The sequence below is a fragment of the Vipera ursinii genome (genome assembly GCF_947247035.1).
Source record: "Vipera ursinii genome assembly, chromosome: 4".
Lineage (NCBI taxonomy): Eukaryota > Metazoa > Chordata > Lepidosauria > Squamata > Viperidae > Vipera > Vipera ursinii.
The window spans coordinates 11,702,517-11,725,937 of NC_139514.1; the positions used below are offsets into that span (position 1 = coordinate 11,702,517).

Here is a 23,421-nt window from a genome sequence, read left to right on the forward strand (position 1 = left end):
TCTCTCTGTTACAAGCGGTGTATAATTTGAAACTAAAATCAGATTGCCTGTCTCTTCTGGTGACAATATATGTAGAGGTAGTCCTTGACTTGCAACTGGTCACTTTGCAGCTAGTTAAAGTCACATCAGCCCCCCCCCAAAAAAAAACTACTTAGAACCCCATTTCAAAGCTTTAACAGTCACACACATACAAATGGTAATGTGAATATACGTTTCAAGCGTTTGACAATCAGCCTGCATTCATAGCCATTTGCGGCATCCTGCAGTCACGTGACCATGATATACGACTTTTTATGCTGGAAACCAGCATTTATTTCTGGCAAAAAATGCCCATTGGTGTTCACTTTACAACTGCTGCAAAAAGGTCATAAAATCCATGACCGGCATGAATGACAACTTTAATTCCTGGCTCAATTACGTTTGTAAGTCAAACACTTCTTTTCTTTATATACGTTTGGACAAAGATTGATATTTGTTCTTCAGGAACATTTGTCAGAGTAATCGTAACCTAGAAAAAAACTAAAATTATTTTTGATGCACGCCCATAGATTTCAAATTAGCTTGCCTTCTATTTTTATCTGCTGTTGTGACTCAGGGCCAGCCTGTGGGCCCGACAGCCGGGTCCGATGTATCGGAGGACTCAGATGTGGGGGAGGAGGGAAACGAACCGGCTGATGATGATTTGGAGACTTTGCAGAGTCCTCAGCCGGGAACCTCTTCTCAGCTGTGTGAGCCCGAGAGTGCGGAGGATGATGACCCACAGCTGGCCCTGTTCAAGGACGCCCGACGCAGGAGGCAGACGAGCAGGGACAAACAAAGGAAGGCTATGGGACTCCTCGGGAGGAGGCACAGGGAGACCACGCCCTGAGCTCTCTATAAAAGAAGTGTTTGGGGAGGGGCTAGTTGCTGAAAGCAACTTTTTCTTTGAGAAGTCAAGCTCTTGTATTTTTGTAACAGTGTAATTAAAACTTGGCAGAAGCCTTTTGATCTTGGACGCTTTCCAGACTCTTCCTTTGATTAGGGGTGCGAGAAGAGGGCTGGTTTAGAACAGTTTGCTTTCAGCCACCCACCCCTTAATACTACGATGGAGCAGCTTCTTGCCGAGAATGTCCAGCTCAACCAGCAACTCACCTTGCTGGCCACTCAGGTGGCACAACTGCAGGCTCAGGTACATGCTGCCCCCCCACCCAGGAGGAAATGTCAGATAGCTATGCCGGATAAATTCGCTGGTAATCCAGAACTGTTTCCTGCCTTCCTGGGACAATGCCAGCTTTATATCAGCGTGAAAGCAGCTGATTTCCCCACTGACCGAGATAAGGTGGGATTCGTGTTGAGCCTTCTGTCGGGAGATGCAGCTCGTTGGGGCACGCCTCTGTTGGCACAGCCTAGCCCTTTGTTGGATAACTTTGGGGGGTTTTGTGACCATATGCGCCTCATGTACGAGGACCCGATTAAGGCACAGACGGCCACCCGACGCCTGAAAGCTTTGAGGCAGGGTCAGCGCCCTCTACAGGCCTATATCAGCGATTTCCGGCTGCTTAGCCAGGATTCTGCCTGGAATGAGGCTGCGCTCGTGGATGCCTTTCAGGATGGCTTGTCAGAGGAGATGTTGGATGAGCTGGCCCGCGTGGACATTCCCTCAGACCTGAATGGGCTGATCCATCTTTGTCTGCGGATCGATGCCCGGCTGCAGCAGCGTAAGAGTCGCCGTGCCACCCCACAGACCCCTGCCGCCCCTGTTGTGCGTGAGCCCCCGGTCCAGAGGGAGGAGCCAATGGAGCTGGGTGCCGCCAGGTCCCGTCTATCGGTGACGGAAATGGACAGACGACGATCGAAGGGGTTGTGTTTTTACTGTGGGGACCCTGGACATTTGGCTGCTTCTTGCCCGAAGAAGCGTCAGCGGGCGTCAGTGACCAAGCCTGCCCTGAGAAAGTCCCCTGCTTTGTTATCGGGAAACGGCCCGAGCCCGATCTAGACGGTGTGAAAGATCGGGCGACCCACAACATCCACTCCGAGCGACGCCGTTCCAAACGGTGCCTGTGAACCTCCACGGCATTTGATTTTGGAGGCACGTCTGATCCTCCCTGGTAAGTCAGAGGGGATTCCAGTCCATGCCTTAATTGACTCTGGGGCTACCACTAACTTTATGGATTCGGCCTTTGTGGCCAAATGGGCTGTTCCCCAGTGTCCAGTGGATCCGCCCATGCTTGTGGAGACCATCGATGGTCGAGTGCTCCTGTCCGGGCCTATCACGGCCGCCACGCAACCCGTGTGTATGGCCATCAGTACCCATGTGGAGGCCATTCAGTTCTACGTCACTTCGGATCTGCACTTCCCCGTGGTCTTGGGACTGGCGTGGCTCCGGGCGCATGATCCACAGATCTATTGGTCTCAGAACTTGGTCACCTTCCCAAGTTTGCAGTGCGTGGACCACACCCGCCATATCTGTGCCGGCCAGGTGGAGGGTTCCTCAGGGGTTTCCTTGCCTCCCGAACTGTCCGACTTTGCTGACGTGTTCAGCGAGTCAGAGGCGGACCAATTACCCCCGCACAGGCCCTACGACTGCTCCATTGACCTAGTCCCTGATGCGCCTCTCCCAGGGGGGCGTTTGTACTCCATGTCGGAGCCCGAGTTGGCTGCATTGCGGGACTTCCTGACGAAGAACTTGGCTCGTGGTTTCATCCGGCCCTCGTCCTCGCCAGTGTCTGCGCCCGTGCTCTTCGTCAAAAAGAAGTCGGGCGAGTTACGGCTTTGCTGTGACTACCGGAAACTCAACGCTATCACGGTGCGTAACCGCTACCCGCTGCCCCTCATCCCCGAGCTCTTGGACCGACTCCGGGAGGCTAAGATCTTCACGAAACTGGACCTGCGTGGAGCTTACAACCTCGTCATGGTTCGGCCGGGTGATGAGTGGAAGACGGCGTTTGGTACTCGCTATGGACATTTCGAGTACACGGTGATGCCGTTTGGCCTGACCAACGCCCCCGCTGTGTTTCAGCATTTTATGAATGACGTCTTTCGGGATCTGTTGGACCAGTTTGTTGTGATTTACCTGGACGACATCCTGATTTACTCCCCGTCGCGTGAAGCGCATCATCAGCATCTCCGTCAGGTCCTGCAGCGCCTCCGGAATCATCGGCTGTTTGCCAAGTTGGAGAAGTGCCAGTTCTACCAGGTGACCATTGATTTCCTGGGTCACCGCATTTCTCCTGAGGGCATCGCCATGGAACCGAGTAAAGTTGAGTCATTGCAGAGTTGGCAACCCCCGCGTCGCGTGAAGGATATTCAGCGACTTCTTGGATTTGCCAACTACTATCGGACATTCATCCCTGGCTTTGCTGCCTTGACAGCCCCCCTCACCCGGCTCCTGCAGAAGAAGACTCGGTTCCAGTGGAACGCCCCCGAACAACAGGCGTTCCAAGCTCTGAAGGACGCCTTCATGAAGGAGCCCATCTTGAAGCATCCTGACCCGCAACGGCCATTTGTCGTGGAGGCGGACGCCTCCGACATTGCCATTGGGGCCGTGTTACTTCAGGCAGCGACGCCCAACGGTACCCTTTTCCCTTGCGCGTATCACTCACGGAAATTGAATCCCTCGGAGCGCAACTATACCATCTGGGAGAAGGAGCTGCTGGCCATCAAGGCGGCGTTCGAGGCTTGGAGGCATCATCTGGAGGGGGCGCGGCATCAAATCGAGGTCCGGACGGACCACAAGAATCTGGAAAGCCTGCAGACCGCTCGGAATTTGAACCAACGCCAGATCCGGTGGTCCCTCTTCTTTGCGAGGTTTGACTTCCGGGTGCGGTACATACCAAGCGGGCACAACCAGAGAGCGGATGCTCTGTCCAGGAAGCCCGAGTACACCCGAGTGGAAGACAAGCTTCCGCCCAGGACCGTGATCCCCGTCGAGTCTTTTGCTGCGGTGCGGGAGCCGGTGGATATACGGGCTCGGATCCGGGAGGCGCAGCAGCAGGAGGCGTGGGTGGCTCAGCGGAAGGAAGAGGTGGGGCCAGATTCGCCTTGGTCGGTCACGGATGGACTCCTGTATTATCGTGACCGGCTCTATGTTCCAGGAGGGCCACTCAGGGGACTCGTCCTCAGCCAATGTCATGATAACCCGGCTGCGGGGCATTTTGGCCTGTTCAAGACTCTGAACCTGGTCTCCCGTACATTCTGGTGGCCCCGAGTCCGACACGATGTCCAGTCTTATGTCACCTCCTGCGTCCCATGCAGGCAGGCCAAGTCAGCGACAGGGGCCCCGCCTGGTTTACTGCAGCCTTTGCCAACGCCCAAGAGACCCTGGGGGGCTGTGTCCATGGACTTTCTGACGGATCTACCCCCATCCTCCGGCTTCACGACAGTGTTTGTGGTGGTGGACATGTTGACCAAGATGGCGCACTTCATCCCCTGTCGCGGCTTACCGTCAGCTCGCGCCACTAGTCGCATGTTCATCCAACAGGTGTTCCGGCTGCACGGCCTTCCCGATAGAGTCGTCTCCGATAGGGGGGCCCAGTTTACAGCCCGCTTCTGGCAGGAGTTGATGCGGGCGTTGGACATTAAGGTTTGCCTCTCGTCCGCGCATCATCCTCAGACCGACGGGGGTACCGAGAAGGTCATCGGCATTTTGGAGCAGTATCTGCGCTGCTACGTTAACCTGCAGCAGGACAATTGGGTGGACTATTTGGCCATAGCCGAGTTTGCCTTTAACAACTCGCAGCACACCTCCACGCAGATGACACCGTTCTTGGCCAATGTGGGTTATCACCCTCGGTTTTTCCCCCTTTCTCCCGTGGACTCACCGGAGCCGGCAGCGAACGAATTCATGGCGGAGTTACAGGCGATCCATCGGTTGGTGCGACGGCAGCTGGAGAAGGCCAAGGCCGACTACAAGAGGTTCGCCGATCGGTCGAGAAGGGATACGCCTCCATTATCGGTGGGGGATCGGGTCTGGCTGTCCACCAGGAACCTACCATCCACTCGGCCGGCGAGGAAGCTGGACCACCGTTACCTTGGACCGTTCCCAGTCGAGGCCGTCATCAACCCGGTCGCCTATCGTTTAACTCTGCCACGTTCCCTGCGCGTGCACCCCGTCTTCCATCGGTCCTTGTTGGTCCCCGAACAACCGGCTTGTCCACTTCGCCAAGCGGAACCTCCCCCATCAGGACCTCGTGATGGCGACAGCACCCCCGAGTACGAGGTCGCCAGCATCAGGGATTCCCGCTGGCTGAAAGGTCGCTTCCAGTACCTGATCGAGTGGAAAGGGTACGGGCCGGAGGACTTCACATGGGAAGACGCGACCGCCGTTCATGCCCCTGCGTTGGTGACTGCTTTTCACGAACAGTTCCCATCCCGACCGCATCCGGATCGGCAGACCCGGGGGAAGGGCCCTGCGGTGCGGGATAGTGTTGTGACTCAGGGCCAGCCTGTGGGCCCGACAGCCGGGTCCGATGTATCGGAGGACTCAGATGTGGGGGAGGAGGGAAACGAACCGGCTGATGATGATTTGGAGACTTTGCAGAGTCCTCAGCCGGGAACCTCTTCTCAGCTGTGTGAGCCCGAGAGTGCGGAGGATGATGACCCACAGCTGGCCCTGTTCAAGGACGCCCGACGCAGGAGGCAGACGAGCAGGGACAAACAAAGGAAGGCTATGGGACTCCTCGGGAGGAGGCACAGGGAGACCACGCCCTGAGCTCTCTATAAAAGAAGTGTTTGGGGAGGGGCTAGTTGCTGAAAGCAACTTTTTCTTTGAGAAGTCAAGCTCTTGTATTTTTGTAACAGTGTAATTAAAACTTGGCAGAAGCCTTTTGATCTTGGACGCTTTCCAGACTCTTCCTTTGATTAGGGGTGCGAGAAGAGGGCTGGTTTAGAACATCTGCGTGGATATAGTTGTATTTCTTTGGGTCCTTCAAAGTGCAGGGTTTTTTTTTTCTTCAATTCAGTATATCATGTTTGGAAAAGCTCTGTGTGTTGTCGCCAAATTTAGACACTGAGAAGGTTCAAAGAGTCTTTACCGAGATTGTTTTAACCATGGCAAGTGTGCAAGGAGTAGAAGGAAATACTTCAAATTGTGGCAGTGACTCTTGGCCTTAAATAAAACATGCTTAGGTCTAATGCCCAGAAGGAAGCAGTGAATGGCGCTAACTCACTTCTTGTTCTGTGGATAGCCTGGGGAAGAATGGAAAGTAAAAAAAGGAAATGTAATATCAACAACAAAATGCTCATCAACAACAAACCAACCCTTATTTTCTGTGTCTGAGAAAATAACCTGGGTGCCCACCAAGGAGTCCAAAGTGGCATGAGACTTCTTTGTAATACGATACGAAATGGACAAGTGGTATAAAACAGATCACAAATCCGCCTTAGGAAGAGTTTGTGATTCAATGGACACCTTCACGGCGTTATCTCTTAAGAGCACACGAATGAGAAGAGCTTCCAGAGTGTCAGAGCAAACCCCCAACCCCTTCAATTTATCCCCCAGCCCCAAGGAAAGATTTCCATCCGAACTTTTCTTCCAGGTATGTTTGTGATGACCTTGCCCTACTCCTTCTTCCTCCTTCCGAAATCACTCCGGTGATTTAGGGTCCATTACAGAACAACAAAGGGACGCGGTGGCTCAGTGGGTTAGGACACTGAGCTTGTCGATCAGAAGGTCGGCAGTTTGGTGGGTCGAATCCTGAGTGCCGCGTAACAGAGTGAGCGCCTGTTACTCGTCCCAGCTTCTGCCAACCTAGCAGTTCGAAAGCACGTAAAAATGCAAGTAGAAAAATAGGGACCACTACGGTGGGAAGGTAACAGCGTTCCGTGCGCCTCTGGCGTCTAGTCATGCCGGCCACATGACCATGGAGACGTCCTCGGACAAGCGCTGGCTCTTCGGCTTTGAAACGGAGATGAGCACCGGCCCCTAGAGTCGGAAACGACTAGCATGCATGTGCGGGGGAACCTTTACCTTTACCTTACAGAACAACAGATTTGGAAGGGACCTTGGAGGTCTTCTAGCCAAACTGCTGCACAAGCGGGGGACCCTATGCCATTCCAGATAAGTGGGCCATCAAGTCTCTTCTTAAAAGCCTCCAATGATGGAGTACCCACAACTTCTGGAGGCAAGTTGTTCCACTGGTTAATTGTTCTCACTATTACGAAATTTCTCCTTAATTCTAGGTTGGATCTCTTCTTGATGAGCTTCCATCCATTGTTTTTTGTCCTTGCTTTCTGGTACTTGGGAAAATAAGTTGATCCCTTCTTCTTTGTGGCAGCCCCTCAAATATTAGAACACTGCTACTATGTCCCCTCTAGTCCTTCTCTTCACTAGACAAACCCAGTTCCTGCAGCCGTTCTACATATGTTTTAGCCTCCAAGCCCCCTAATTATCTTTGTTGCTCTTTTCTGCACTCTTCCTCCAGAGGATGTTTGTGATCACTCCTGTTTGTGTGCACTCCTGTGACTTAGGGTCCATCTCATTAAACCTGGGCAGTCTCTTTGGCACACGGGAAGAGTTGTACAACAGGACTTGGTTGAGCTGAGCCTTTCATGTCCTTTTGAGGCACAACAAAATGTCTTTTTGTATCATTTCTAACCATAGGGCAAAATCTCAGTGACACAGAATATAATGCTGCATGCAAGTGAATTCATTATCCAACGACTCACTGCTTCTGGGTTACCCTTTTAGTCCAGTCTGATCTTAACCACCTTGCAATTCGCCAATAAAATAGACATGCCAGATACAGTTATTTTGATTACTTGATTTATTACTAGCTTTTCTCAAGCATGAAAGCTTGACGTGGGTCTCACATTCACAGAGCATTATTAACATTAACAGAATTATAAAACTGTTATCAAAAATAAATTGGCCTGCCTAGAGCCAGGATGCCTGCCTAGCATTTCGTTTCTAGGCTTCTTGAGCTCAGATCCAACTGTCTAACTGATCACTGTGGCTCTCTTGCCAATACTGGTTTATCTCTTAAGGTTTATAGGGCAGTCCCCCCCTTTTTAAGGTTTATGTAATGTGACAAGTCGGTCAATAACAGTACCAAAAATATACTTGCAGTCCCTCACTCTTTCCTCTATAGATTGTCAAGCCAATTACAATAATGTGTCATCAGATTAGAACATAATCTGGGGGGGTTGGACTAGATGACCTCCAAGGTCCCTTCCAACTTCTTCTTCTTCTTCTTCTTCTTCTTCTTCTTCTTCTTCTTCTTCTTCTTCTTCTTCTTCTTCTTCTTATTATTATTATTATTATTATTATTATTATTATTATTATTATTATTATTATTATTATTATTATTATTATTATTATTATTATTATTATGTTGCTGACATATTTCTGAACCCAACTCCTGACCCAGACAGGCAAGGCTTCCAAATTTTCAGTTCTTCAAAGGGAAGGATCATATTAACAGGTTCAAACCTGTATAAACCAAACCAATATATAATAGAACAGCAATTCCCTCCTGCAGAAAAATGGCCTTAGAACAGACGTGTCAAACTCGTGACGTCGCGCAACGTATCGGGACTGTTTTGCCATTGCCGGCAGTGGGATGGGCGCAGCTTCCACATGATGCGTCCGGCCCACGGGCCAGCAGTTTGACAACCGTGCCTTAGGATAGCTGACATTATTATAATGGAAAAAAAATAATGGGAAAAAAAATTGCTGGGATGTCACCAACGTGGTTGACTTGAATTGTCAAGGTATGAATGCTGTCCCCTAGTTTTTCGCGGGCAAAGAACTTCAGCTGTAAAGAAGGTTTTGTTCCTGCATGTAGTTTGGGTTTTCAGAACTTTCCTCCTGATACCTCTTTCAGAAATCCAAGGAGAAACCATGTTTTTTTTCCAGGGAGAAAAATGGGAGGGAAAGGGTTTTTTTCACATCTTTTTTCCCCCTAAAAGATGGGTTGATCTCAGCATTTTTTGCAGAAAACAAAAACTAAGAGGAAGGAAGAGGGACCAGGTTTTTTTTTCTTTCCTTTTTTTCTTCTTTTTCTTTTTTTTCTTCTTCCTCTCCCCCTCCCCTTCCTATCATTATAAATAGGTAGTCCTCAACTTACGACCACACTTGGGATGAGAATTTCAGTGGCTAAACAAAGGCAGTTAAGTGAGTCGTATCTGATTTTTACAGCTATTCACTGAATTTACCACAGTTGTTAACTGCTGAATCATGTGGTTGTTACCCAAATCTGGCGCCCCCCCGATTGACTTTACTTGTTGAGTAAAGTTTGAGGAGGTCACAGAGGGCAGTCACATGACCCCAGGACATCGTAACCATTATAAAATTCATGCCAAGCACCTGAATTTTATCTGGACAACAAACAATCCAAACATATATTGGGAGATTTTGTTTTCCCATACATTAGAGTAAATCTGGGTGGTTTTTTTAATCTATATATATAAAATACAAGAAGAACATTCAAAAGAATATGAGAAAACGCCACTCAAAAAGGCAAAAGAGAAACAAAAGTTTGGTTGCGGTGGCTTCTATTCTAAGCTTCCTGTGTGATATTAAATATTTCCCTTTCTGCTGAAAATTACTTTCTGTTTAAAGGGAGACGTTTTCCCCAATCCCGGGTGATTTTAAGAAGTAGCCTATGCCATAGCACGAGCTGCTGCTGTTCATTCTTTTTTCCATAAACCATGATATTTGGGCTGACAAATCCTTTGACAGCTAATCATCTGCAGCTGCTGCATATTGGGGACAGTTGTGTCCATGACAAAGTGCCAACTAAAAGTGAAGCCCTTCAGCTACAGAAAGCAGCCATATTCAAAGCTTAACTCAATTTTAAATTGAATTCAGGGGTTTTGGGGGAGGGGGAATCCTTACCTCCTGGAAGATGCAGAAGGAAAGAAAACGTATTATGGAAACACAGGTTTAAATCACTAACGTTCTCAATTTCAGGATATAACACTATACTTCAGTTATTTATTTATTTTTTGTAACAGTCATAAGCAAAGAATGTCAGTTTGGGTATTATAGATTATGCAGGATAACTTTTTACAGAATTGGGTATCACTTCTTTCCCATTCCCCTAGCCCAGGGGTCGGCAACCTCGGCTCTTTTATGACTCGTGGACTTCAACTCCCAGAATTCCTGAGCCAGCATGGCTCAGCTTGGAAACCTCTCCCTTTCCCCTCAGCATGGCTGGCTCAGGAATTCTGGGAGTTGAAGTCCATGAGTCATAAAAGAGCCAAGGTTGCCTACCCCTGGACTAGCCAAACCCAAGTCCTGCAGCCGTTCTTCATATGTTTTAGTCTCCAGGCCTTTGATCATCTTAGTTGCTTTTCTCTGAATTTTTTCCAAACTCTCAACATATTTGATTTTCAACTTCAGGATCTGGCCTTCCAAAGAGCAGTCAGGGTTGATCTCCTCTAGGATTGACCGGTTTGAATGCGTTGCAGTCCAAGGGACTCGTAGGAGTCTTCCCCAGCACCATAGTTCAAAGGCCTCAATTCTTTGGTGCTCAGCCTTTCTTATGGTCCAGCTTTCACAATTAGATAAAGGTAAAGGTAAAGGTTCCCCTGCACATGCGTGCTAGTCATTTCCAACTCTAGGGGCTCATCTCTATTTCAAAGCTGAAGAGCCAGCACTTGTCCGAGGACGTCTCCGTGGTCATGTGGCCGGCATGACTAGACGCCAGAGGCACACGGAACGCTGTTACCTTCCCACCGTAGTGGTCCCTATTTTTCTACTTGCATTTTTACGTGCTTTCAAACTGCTAGGTTGGCAGAAGCTGGGACGAGTAACAGGCGCTCGCTCTGTTACGCGGCACTCGGGATTCGACCTGCCAAACTGCTGACCTTCTTAAAAAAACCCAGGCCTTTGTGTTTTATCTAGTTTTATCCAAAAAACGTCAAAAACGATGATCTTACATGTGATGTATTGAGCCAAAGAATTGGAAATGGTCTGCTTGATTTAAACCTTCTGTTTAATCAATGAAATCAGAGGCTGCTGCATCTTCAAGAGATCCCCTGTTCAGCCTTTTTATGAAAGTTTCAACTCAGGAAGAAGAGTTCCCTAACCCTTCTAAGTCAGAAATGGTTCGGCCAAATGCCTCTCAAGATCATACCTACTTTAATTTTTATTTTTCTGCTTTTTAAAGCCCTGTGCCAACCATTGTCTAAAATGATTCCATGGCTTCCTACTATTTTTGAGATACAGAATCGTAGTGTAACAAAATACCCTCTAAGTAGGGTTAAAAATGGACATACATCTAACCTAATGTAAGCCCATAAAATTGAGTCTTACTCTCATGTCTTTTTCTGATTGACTATCCCCTTTCAGATACTTGAAAGATAACACCATATCCATCGCCAGTTGTCTTTTCTTTAGGCTGTAAACACAGAAATCTTTCCATATAAGCAATGCAAAACCTTTTTTGGAGGAAGGAATAGGAAATGTTCATAGCAAGGGGCTCAGTGGATAGTTACGCCTATGCAGAGTCTCAGTCATCCAGGTCCTGGTTGTGCCGAAGGTGCTTTTTCAAAAGGCAGCTGGACTTCTTTTGTTAATAATAATAATAATAATAATAATAATAATAATAATAATAATAATAATAATAATAATAATAATAATAATGAAGAAGAAGAAGAAGAAGAAGAAGAAGAAGAAGAAGAAGAAGAAGAAGAAGAAGAAGAAGAAGAAGAAGAAGAAGTTGGAAGGGAGCTTGGAGGTCATCTAGTCCAACCCCCTGCTCAGGCAGGAAACCCTATACCATTTCGGACAAATGGCTGTCCAGTCTCTTCTTAAAAACTTCCAGTGTTGGAGCATTCACAACTTCTGGAGGCTGGTTGTTCCACTGATTGATTGTTCTAACCGTCAGTAAATTTCTCCTCAGTTCTAGGTTGCTTCTCTCCTTGGTTAGTTTCCATCCGTTGCTTCTTGTCCTGCCTTCAGGTGCTTTGGAGAATAGCTTGACTCCCTCTTCTTTGTGTCAGCCCCTGAGATATTGGAACACGGCTATCATGTCCCCCCTCATCCTTCTCTTCATTAGACTAGACATTCCGAATTCCAGCAACCATTCTTTATATGTTTTAGCTTCCAGGCCCTTGATCATCTTTGTTGCTCTTCTCTGCACTCTTTCCAGATTCTCAACATCTTTTTTACATCGTGGTGACGAAAACTGGATGCAGTATTCGAAGTTTTGCTTCTCATCTAAAACGTCTTTAAGAAAAAAACAAGTCTAGTTGCCTTTTGGAAAAGCACCTTTGGGAGTGGATAGTTAGGTTCAGTTTTGATTTTAGATAAGTATGAAGAGACAGGTGACTTTCACACATGCATCTAAAGCACTAAATCTAATAATTAGCTATTGTTCTTATGCAAACATATGTCCGAGATCCAAACTGGGTCAGTTACAGGGTTCAGCGGTTTTACTCTTCCGAGCTTTTGGACTCATGCTGGATCCCATCTTCATGGAACTTCTCCCTACTGGAATATATGCTTTTGGCTATTCTATGAGTTGTATTTATGTGGTGCCTTCCGATTGGTCATTAGTGTTTTGATGGCCGGCAATTGGCTATTATTTCCTTGTGCTGCCAAACCCTCAGCTCCTAAGTACCTGATAAGCTAGTGGTAAATCAGCACTCCTGTTGATTGACAAGGGGCCCATTTCCCAGCTTCAGTCATTTCTCTGGCTATTTTTGTACCTGCAGGGCCAACAATCTTAGTAGCTGTGAAATTGAATGTATGTCTTGTATGTTCAAATAATCATATGTCCTTTTGACAAGAGTTGGTAAATATATAAATCTTATTCTCTCTTCTCTTTCCCCGCCCCCTTTGATTCTTAACTCAAGGTATTAATCAAGGTTTTGGACAACAACGATAACGGTCCAGAATTTTCCCACCCCAGCTACGATGTAATGATTTCTGAGGACATCATGCCGGACACTGAGATCCTTCAAGTAGAAGCTATGGACAGAGATGAGAAGCACAAACTCAGTTACATCATTCACAGTAGTCTTGATTCCATCAGTATGAGAAAATTCAGGATGGATCCCAACACAGGCGTGCTCTATACCGCTGAGCGTTTAGACCATGAAGCTCAAGATAAGCATATCCTCAACATAATGGTAAGCAGGGAATATTAAGCTGTGCTCTCCAACACAATTGCCAGCTTTAATAGGTGCATGCTATAGTCTTCTGATAAGCAAAACGGCTTTACAGTTGCAAGAAAAAGTATGTGAACCCTTTGGGATTATGTGGTTTTTTGCATGAATTGGCCATAAAATGCGCTCTAAACGTCATGTAAGTCACAACAATAGAAAAACACAGTCTCCTTAAAATAATAGTACACAAACATTAGCTGTTGTCATGTTTTAATTGAAGATAAGATGGAAACATTCACAGTGCAGGATGGAAAAAGTATGTGAACCTTTGGACTTAATAACTGGTTGACCCTCCTTTGGCAGCAATAACCTCAAGCAAACGTTTCCTGTAGTTGCAGATCAGACCTGCACAATGATCTGGAGTAATTTTGGACCACTCCTCTGCACAAAACTGTTTCAGTGTAGCAATATTCTTGGGATGTCTGGTGTGAATCGCTCTCTTAAGGTCATGCCACAGCATTTCAATCGGGTTGAGGTCAGGACTCTGACTGGGCCACTCCAGAACGTGTATTCTGTTCTGGTGAAGCCATTGTTTTGTTGAATTACTTGTATGCTTTGGGTCATTGTCCTGTTGCATCACCCATCCTCTGCGGAGCTCCAGTGGCGGACAGATGGTCGTACGTTTTCCTGCAAAATGTCCTGATAAACTCTGGAATATATTTTCCCATCAATGACAACAATCCGTCCAGGCCCTGAGGCAGCAAAGCAGCCCCAAACCATGATGCTCCCTCCGCCATGTTTTACTTTGGGGATGAGGTTTTGATGTTGCTGTGCTGTGCCATTTTTTCTCCACACATAGTGTTGTGGGTTTTTCCCAGACAACTCAATTTTGGTTTCATCTGTCCATGTTTGAAGTTTGCAAATAAGCACCTGGATGTTCCACAGCATTACTGGCAAAATATACTGTGGACAAATGAAACCAAAATTGAGTTGTCTGGGAAAAACACACAACACTATGTGTGGAGAAAAAATGGCACAGCACAGCAACATCAAAACCTCATCCCCAAAGTAAAACATGGCGGAGGGAGCATCATGGTTTGGGGCTGCTTTGCTGCCTCAGGGCCTGGACGGATTGTTGTCATTGATGGGAAAATGTATTCCAGAGTTTATCAGGACATTTTGCAGGAAAACGTACGACCATCTGTCCGCCACTGGAGCTCCGCAGAGGATGGGTGATGCAACAGGACAATGACCCAAAGCATACAAGTAATTCAACAAAACAATGGCTTCAACAGAACAGAATACATGTTCTGGAGTGGCCCAGTCAGAGTCCCCGACCTCAACCCGATTGAAATGCTGTGGCATGACCTTAAGAGAGCGATTCACACCAGACATCCCAAGAATATTGCTACACTGAAACAGTTTTGTGCAGAGGAGTGGTCCAAAATTACTCCAGATCGTTGTGCAGGTCTGATCTGCAACTACAGGAAACGTTTGGTTGAGGTTATTGCTGCCAAAGGAGAGTCAACCAGTTATTAAGTCCAAAGGTTCACATACTTTTTCCATCCTGCACTGTGAATGTTTCCATCTTATCTTCAATTAAAACATGACAACAGCTAATGTTTGTGTACTATTATTTTAAGGAGACTGTGTTTTTCTATTGTTGTGACTTACATGACGTTTAGAGCGCATTTTATGGCCAATTCATGCAAAAAACCACATAATCCCAAAGGGTTCACATACTTTTTCTTGCAACTGTAGATTTGGTAAGGAGGCAATAATTAGGTTTTTTTTTCCTCCCCCTTCCACGGCAATGCATTTATTCACTGTAGAGGCTTTGTGAGGTTTAATACGAAAGGGAGATTTTTATCTTGCAAAATGCTTACACCATCTGGGAAGCCAGACGTGGTTGGAACATCATCATCTCCCAGTGTCAGGGCCCTTTTATCAGAGGTAACTTTTTAAAAGTGTTTCTTCAGAATCTTAACATTTCTTTTGGAAGCTGTTAACAAAGCGATTATCACCTTTCTGGCTGTGCTCAGCTGTTAAAACCAAGCGGTCCGCTTTATTGCAGACTTTTGCCGGGTCCTCTAACCGCAGACGATACTGATTTGCTGGTGCCTAAATTACATGGTACAAATTTCCCACTGTGAAGTGTCTGCTGAGTGTTAATGGAACAATAACCTTTTTTTTTTTTTGGTCAAATATGATTTCTAAGAATTTTGAAACTCAGGTTGACTTCCATCTCTGGTATCAAAAGCCCTAGGAAATGTTATTAGCATTACTGGAATTGGATTCACTTTAGTGACTAAAAGATGCCCATCAGTTAAAATCTGCCATACGGGGAGTCCTCGGCTTACAGCAGTTCATATAGTGACTGCTTGAAGTTACAACGGCACTGAAAAAAGTGACTTACGACCATTTTCCACACTTAAGACCGTTGAAGCAGGGTCACATGATCAAAATTCAGGCTCTTGGCAACTGGCTCATATTTGTGACGGTTGCAACTGGCTCATATTTGTGACGGTTGCAGTGTCCCAGGATCACCTGATCACCTATTGCGACATCCTGACAAGGAAAGTCAATGGGGAAGCCAGATTCACCTAACAGTTGTGTTGCTAACTTAACAACCGCAGTGGTCCACTTAACAGTGGTGGCAAGAAAGATCGCAAGATGGGGCAAGGCTCACTCGGTGACTGTCCCACTTAGCAACAGAAATGTTGGGCTCAATTGTGGTCGTAGGTCGAGGATGACTTGTAATACCCTGGGGTGGAGATGTGTGAAGGGAATTCTCAGAAGATGGGCAAGATGAGCACCTTGAAATGGTCAACTATAGATGATGCAGCTGTTGTCCACCATCATTTATTTGGTAGGATGAGGAATAATAACAATAGTCTTTCTGGGCACAATCATACAACGCTTTTCAAACTAGGAGGCCAGCTCACAGGACCATATTCTCCTATATCCAGAGCTCTTCAATCTGCAACAGACATCTTTAACAGAATGACAGAGTTGGAAGGGACCTTGGAGGTCTCCTAGCCCAACCCCCTGCTCAGGCAGGAAACCCTAAAGCATTTCAGACAAATGGTTGTCCAGTCTCTTCTTAAAAGCCTCCAGTGTTGGAGCACCCACAGCTTCTGGAGGCAGGTTGTTCCACTGATTAATTGTTCTCTCTGTCAGGAAATTTCTCCTTAGTTCTAAGTTGGATCTCCTTGATTAATTTCCATCCATTGCTTCTTATTCTGCCTTCAGGTGCTCTGGAGAATAGGTTGTTTCCCCGTCTTCTTTCTGGCAGCCTGTTAAATATTGAAACACTGCTATCCTGTCACCACTTTTCACTAGATTAAAGGTAAAGGTAAAAGTTCCCCCACACATGCGTGCTAGTCGTTTCCGACTCTAGGGGCCTGTGCTCATCTCCGTTTCAAAGCCAAAGAGCCAGCGCTTGTCCAACGACGTCTCCGTGGTCATGTGGCCGGCATGACTAGACGCCAAAGGCGCACGGAACGCTGTTACCTTCCCACCGTAGTGGTCCCTATTTTTCTAATTGCATTTTTACGTGCTTTCGAACTGCTAGGTGGGCAGAAGCTGGGACGAGTAACAGGCGCTCACTCTGTTACGCGGCACTCGGGATTCGACCCGCCAAACTGCCGACCTTCTGATCGACAAGCTCAGCGTCCTAACCCACTGAGCCACCGCGTCCCTATATCACTAGATTAGACATACCCAATTCCATCAACCGTTCATATGTTTTAGTCTCCAGTCCCCTGATCATCGTTGTTGCTCTTCTCTGCACTCTTTTTTCAAAATCTCAACATCTTTTTGACATCATGGTGACCAAAACTGGATGCAGTATTCCAAATGTGGCCTTAAAGGTAAAGGTAAAGGTTCCCCCGCACATGCGTGCTAGTCGTTTCCAACTCTAGGGGCCGGTGCTCATCTCCGTTTCAAAGCCGAAGAGCCAGCGCTTGTCCGAGGACGTCTCCGTGGTCATGTGGCCGGCATGATTAGACGCCACAGGCGCACGGAACGCTGCGGCCTTACCAAGGCATTAATCCAGTGTAAAATATAAAAATCATAGAGTACTCACAAAAGAGTCCTATGCTTTTACAAATGCCCTGGAGCACATCGGGAACTTTTTAAGAAAAACTAGAGAAGCAAACTTAAGAACTAATCCACATTCCAACTGGGCACAAGGATGACAGCTATTTCTCGCTTGTCTTTCTCAAGAGATTATTTTCTCTTTCCTCCAGGTTCGAGACCAGGAGTTCCCCTATCGACGTAACTTGGCAAGGATCGTTGTAAACGTGGAAGATTCCAATGATCACAGCCCTTACTTCACCAGTCCTCTGTACGAAGCTTCTGTGTTCGAATCAGCTGCCATCGGATCTGCAGTTTTGCAGGTCACTGCCCTGGACAAAGATAAAGGAGAGAATGCAGAGTTGATATACACCATTGAAGCAGGTTAGCAAGCAAAGAATTAAAACAACCTTTAAGACTTTTTATGCACATGTATGGGATGTAATGCTATTTTTTAACTTCAGTTAAAAGTGTGGAGAAATGTAATCTTAATCTTATGGTCAGTTCCTATAGAAATCAATGGATTGCAATAAAACTTAATTAGTCCTAATAATTAGCTCCTTGGCTTTTATCTGTTTTGCCTTGAAGACAGGAAGCTTTATTAAGCAGCTGCCTTTATTTGCCTTGTGGTGCGTATTATCCTTCTAAAAAAATTGTTCACCTTATTTTAGTTGTGGATACGGTTGTCTTTCTTTCCAAAGGTAATTTGCTAAGAAATACACCATCTGGAATGCAATGGGATTTCAGATTAAACTATTTTATGAATCACTTCTGAGATTAAAGTTCCCAACTTACTTCTAAAGCTACAGATCAAGAAATGGCCAGCATAGGATCAAGGCTTTTATTTATTTAGAAATCTTAAAATAAACAGACAATCTTCTCTTGTCCTTTTGGAGGATAGACTTAGAACTGTGATTAGGTAGGCATGCAGTTCTTTTGATTTGATAATACAGGTAGCCCTAGACTCAAAACAACAGCCCTAGCCCTAGTGGTATATAAGTCTTTTTTTTTTAATTGAAAAGTTTTAACATACAGTTTATCTTTAACAGTCCCCCCTCCCCCTCCCTTCTCCCTCCCCCCCTACCTCTCCCCCCTCCCCCCTCCCCCCCCACTTCCCAGAGCTAAATACAAGGTATATAAAAAAAAACAATCATAAACAACCATATACTAACAACCATAACCATATACTAACAACCATAAGTGGTATATAAGTCTTATATACCGCTTCACAGTGCTTTACAGCCCTCTCTAAGCGGTTGACAGAGTCAGCATACTGTATTTGCCCCCAACAATCTGAGTCCTCATTTTACTGACCTTGGAAGGATGGAAGGCTGAGTCAACCTTAAGCCTGTCAGGATCAAACTGCTGGCAGTGAGCAGTGAGTTAGCCTGCAATACAGCATTCTAACCACTGTGCCACTATGGCTCATTTAGTGACCATTCAAAGTTACAACAGCACCGAAAAGTAACTTATGACCGGTTTTCACGCTTATTGCCATTGAAGCATCCTCATGATCACGTGATCAAAATTCAGACACTTGGCAACTGACTCTTTATTTATGACGGTTGCAGTGTCCCGGGGTCATAGGATCGCTTTCTGTGACCATCTGACAAAGTCAGAAGCCAGATTCACTTTACAACCCTGTTACTAACTGAATCACTGCAGTGAATCACTTAACAGTTGTAGCAAGAACGTTCGTAAAAATGGGGAAAAACTCACTTAGCAAATGTTTCAGTTAGCAACAGAAATTTTGAGCTCGGTTGTGGTTGTAAGTCGAGGACTTCTTGTATCGGTTGATTCCAGGGTGAGCTGCTATTACATTCCAAATCAAAATAAAGCCATTTTCAAGATGGGCTTACAAGCCACAGGAGACGGGAGCTAAGCTAGCAAGGAATGTTTTATCATTTCCTACCTGGTACTTCCATCCTTCAGTTTCTTCCTCCAAGCAAACTGGTCCTGTGATGATACCATGTATATATTTCCCATGCAGTTTGGAGGAAAATAGTCAGTGCCGGTGGACTAGGGATTAAAGAGAATTTCACTAAATATACTCCTGAGTGTGATTTAGGGATTTGCTAGTGGTTCCGTGGTGATGAATTAAGTGTTTCTAACTTTCTCTCTTGGGGAAAAAAATGGCAATGGTTATGTTTACTTTGCTCAGTAAATGTGGTGTCCAAGGGGATCTATTCTATTTTTATTAACTTTTTAAAAGTTTGGCGAGCTACAGTGATATTATTCTGGGCTCTCTGAAAATTAGAGGCTTCTTTCCTGGGCATTTCTTGAAAGGAACATGCTCGGATGAGCTAAAATGGTTAAGTAATCTGAATGGGACAGTTATTAGGTAAACCCACAGCTGGCTTCAAGAGCAGCACTCACTGAGGAGTTGACCAGCCGAAAGAACCTCACTAATGACTTTGATGGTGAGATAATTTGGGTAGGATATCTACTATTCCAGAAGACAAAACATGATGCATCTGGAAAGACAGGCTGAAAAACAGAGTGACATGTAGTAGACTCTAGTGCTGATTTTTTTTTACATAGGAAATTAAAATCAAATGTATTTCACAGGAAGGGGATATATCTGTCTTGGTTTAAAAAAATGCCTGTAAAAGAATATTAGACTCCTGATTGATCATGAGGTGCAGTTCTACCTCCATGTAATATTATTTTTTTTCAGGTACGGGAAGTAGCAGTGTACTCAGTGCTGATCAGGTTCAGGCATTGAACTTTAAAAATATTCCAGGAAAATGGAGCAGGTTCAAAGGACAAGGACAAAGTTGAAAAACTGGGGATGATATTGTCAAGCAGGAAGAATCAAGACTACACCCTAAATTCTAGTTAAGCTGATTTATCATTCATGCCTACATACAAGAATCTAGTTAAATAACTGTCAGCATTAAATAGGCACTACATAAGAGTTAACTGTCAGAATCCATTTATATCACATTTCATAAATGTATAAGTAGAACAATGTGCTTATTCTGGGGATTCTGCCATCTCTCCGAAGGGGGGGGGGAGAGGATAGACTTAAGGTGATCTTCTAACAACAGGGAACATTTGAACTGGGGGAGGGAGGGGGAGAGACAGATCTGGATTGCATCTTCATTTACAACTGAAAAAGGAAAGCAATAACCATAAAACCAAGGAGAGTTCCCTTTCCCACGGAAGGGCCTGACACCTAAGCAAATGATGAGAGCCTGACCAAATGGATGAGGGGAGGGGCTGAAATGGGAATGCTTTATATAGGATTGAAATGTAACTTTGTTAGATTCCGTCTTGTATTGCCACAATCGATTCCATCCTAGTAAACATTTTCCTTTTGGACTAAACTTGCATCCAAGAGTTCTTATTTCCTAAGATGTGGATTGAGGTGGGTCCTGACATTAACAGAATTCAAGCAGAGTTGGTCTTAGATCGTTAGCAGGAATTTAATGACTCCAGACTGATACCTCTGCCTGTCCTTCTACAAAAATTCGTATTTGATCTCTGAGGGAAATGGACAGTTTATAAATTTAATAGAATAAAATGAAAAAGATAGCAGTCTTAAAAACCACATAAGAGCACACTTATGAAAAAGATTAATCGCCAGAACCGGACAGAAACTGCAGAGAACAGATAACTGATAAAAAAAATAGGAAACATTCCTAATGTTAAGGCACAGGAACCATTACACAAAAAGAGGTGAGCTTTGTTCCACTATATTTATTTAGTAAAAGTTGAACACTCATCTGTCAATCAGCGTCCTGCAGCAAACCGGGATAGCCTCTTCCAACTCACCAACCCATGATTCTGTAGATCATGAACCAATAATATTGGATGCCTGGCCCTTCCTGGAAGCTCTAGACTAGGAGTGTCCAAACTTGGCAACTTTAAGACTTGTAAACTTAAACTCCCAGAATTCCCCAGCCAGCATGAAGTCCACAAGTCTTAAAGTTGCCAACCTGGTCTAGACAAAGATACCTCAGTGCTTTAAGGAAAATGGTAGTGTTACAAGTTTTGTTTTGTTTTGTTTTTAGTTAAGAAGTGAGTTATCTGTCTATGGAGATTCTCAGTCATCCAGGTCATAGTTGTCCCAAAAATGCTTTTTCACGAGGCAACTGGAATTCCTTGTTTTTCTTTGAAGACATTTCACTTCTCATCCAAGAAGCTTCTTCAGTTCTGCCTGGATGGTGGGAAAATGGAAGGATTTATACTCCTTGGAGACAGCTGGTGATTTGCATTAATTTAGAGAGTTGTTCAGGCCACCTGGAGTTTTGCCTGTGTCATTGGAAACAAAACAACCACTTCATAAACTCACAACCTAGGAGAACAAACCCATCAGGATAAGATTCAGCAGTCCATCTGCATTTAAAAGACAAAGGCCGCTCTTTCGAAGACAGCAAAGTCCACATTTTGAACAGAGAGGACCGCTGGTTTGAAAGAGGGGTCAAAGAGGCCATCTATGTCAAAACTGAACAGCCCTCTCTCCATAGAGGGGGAGAATACAACATCATCTATCTCCAGTTTACAAGGCAGTGCTTTCAGCAATTCCAAGAAGGCTCCACACCCATTTGCACCACTCAGGTGACCCTGAGGATACAGATAAATCTTCAGGTGGCCTCAATGTCTCTCTAAAACAGTGTTTTTCAACCTTTTTTGGGCAAAGGCACACTTGTTTCATGAAAAAAATCACGAGGCACTCCACCATTAGAAAATGTTAAAAAATTTAACTCTGTGCCTATATTGACTATATATAAAGTAATTCTCTTGAATAGGAATCAAATAAACACAAAGAAAGTATTTTATAATTACTTTTCAATTTTTCCCATGGCACACCAGGCAACATCTCGCGGCACACTAGTGTGCCGCGGAACAGTGGTTGAAAAACACTGCTCTAAAAGAATGCAAATGACCAGCTGTCTCCAAGGAGTATAAATCCTTCCATTCCCCACCATCCAGTTAGAGCTGAGGAAACTTCTTGGATCAGAAGTGAAACGACTTCAAAGAAAAACAAGAAAGTCCAAGTTGCGTCTTGAAAAAAGCATCTTTGGGGAAAGAGAGGAGTTATCTTTCCACCATTGGGTATGATTTAGAAAAATGAACGCTACTCCCATCTGCGTGGTTAGAGACGTATTTCAAAATGGAACAAAGACACTAGAGCAGCTCCTACCTTGATCCACAATTCCCGGTGGGTTGGAATTATAGACATTTAAGCTCACAATTCCTCTCCCTTCTTATCTCTTGAGGGGGGTCCTCCCCCCCCCGCCACTTTGCAGCTGAGCGCTTTGTAGGCAAATGATTTCCTCGCCTTTGTGGTGAATGGACAGAGCGATGCCATGGCGTCGGTTCAGCATGATAGAAAGAAAGAATAAAATGCTTCTAATAATGAAGGAGGGAGGCATAGGACAGCAGCCAGGAAGTGGGACGGTGTGAAGCTCTTTCCTGCAGCACAATTGTGCAGAAGCTTGAAACCTTTTAATGAGACTTTATCTCTCCATGACTATCACTGGTTCCTTTTTCATCCCTCTCTCTGCCAGCAATTTGAAGCTTCAAGCCTCTGTTTCAGATAAAAATGTGAATTCCCACTGTTTCATTATCCACAGATGCTCCTGGATGCGCTGTAATATAGCTTTTTGAGGCCGCCATTTCTCTGATCCATGAAAGAATCTGCGGAGAGGATGTTAATTTTAACTGATGTGTTCAGGCTATATTTATGGCTTTCTTTTTCTTTTTTCTTTTTTTTTTTGACTTTCCAGGGCATTCAGTTAACATGAACACTGCACCGGATAATAGAAACCAATAATTTCACACTTAATAACCTCCGAGAGGCCCCATCTTTTATAAACGCCTGATTCTTTGGGAAGGCTCAAGCATCTCATTTGAGAAATACTGTACCTGCAGTACAGTAGTCCCATTGACTAGGTGGAACGTACCTTCTCCCTTTTAACTGAATCCATTGTTAACGCTTTTTAATTTATAATCCAAAGGTGCACCTTTGACGGGAAATATCTAGGACTAATTTGCTGTAATGGCAACTGGGGATGATTGTAGGAGACAGGAGGAAGAGCTACAGCCGAGACAATGGACTGATATTACGTTAGTTCAGAATAACAGAGTTGGAAGGAACCCTTGAAGGTCTTCTAGTCCAACCCACGATCCAGCAGGAGACCCTATACCAGGGGTAGGTAGGCAACCTTGGCTCTTTTATGACTTGTGGACTTCAACTCCCAGAATTCCTGTGCCAGCATGGGAGTTGAAGTCCACAAGTCATAAAAGATCCAAGGTTGCCTACCCCCTGCTCTATACCATTCCAGACAAATTTGTCCGGTCTCT

General features: G+C 45.4%; 1 protein-coding gene across 1 annotated transcript in view; it reads left to right on the forward strand.

Moving 5' to 3' along the window:
* FAT3 (FAT atypical cadherin 3) overlaps positions 1-23,421 on the forward strand; it is a gene marked incomplete at both ends in the record, with an annotated part of 451,188 nt that overhangs the window by 287,515 nt on the left and 140,252 nt on the right. The window contains 2 exons of the mRNA XM_083362083.1: positions 12,781-13,056; positions 17,283-17,493. Of these exons, the coding sequence (XP_083218209.1) occupies positions 12,781-13,056; positions 17,283-17,493 (487 nt within the window). The remainder of the gene's footprint in view (positions 1-12,780; positions 13,057-17,282; positions 17,494-23,421) is intronic.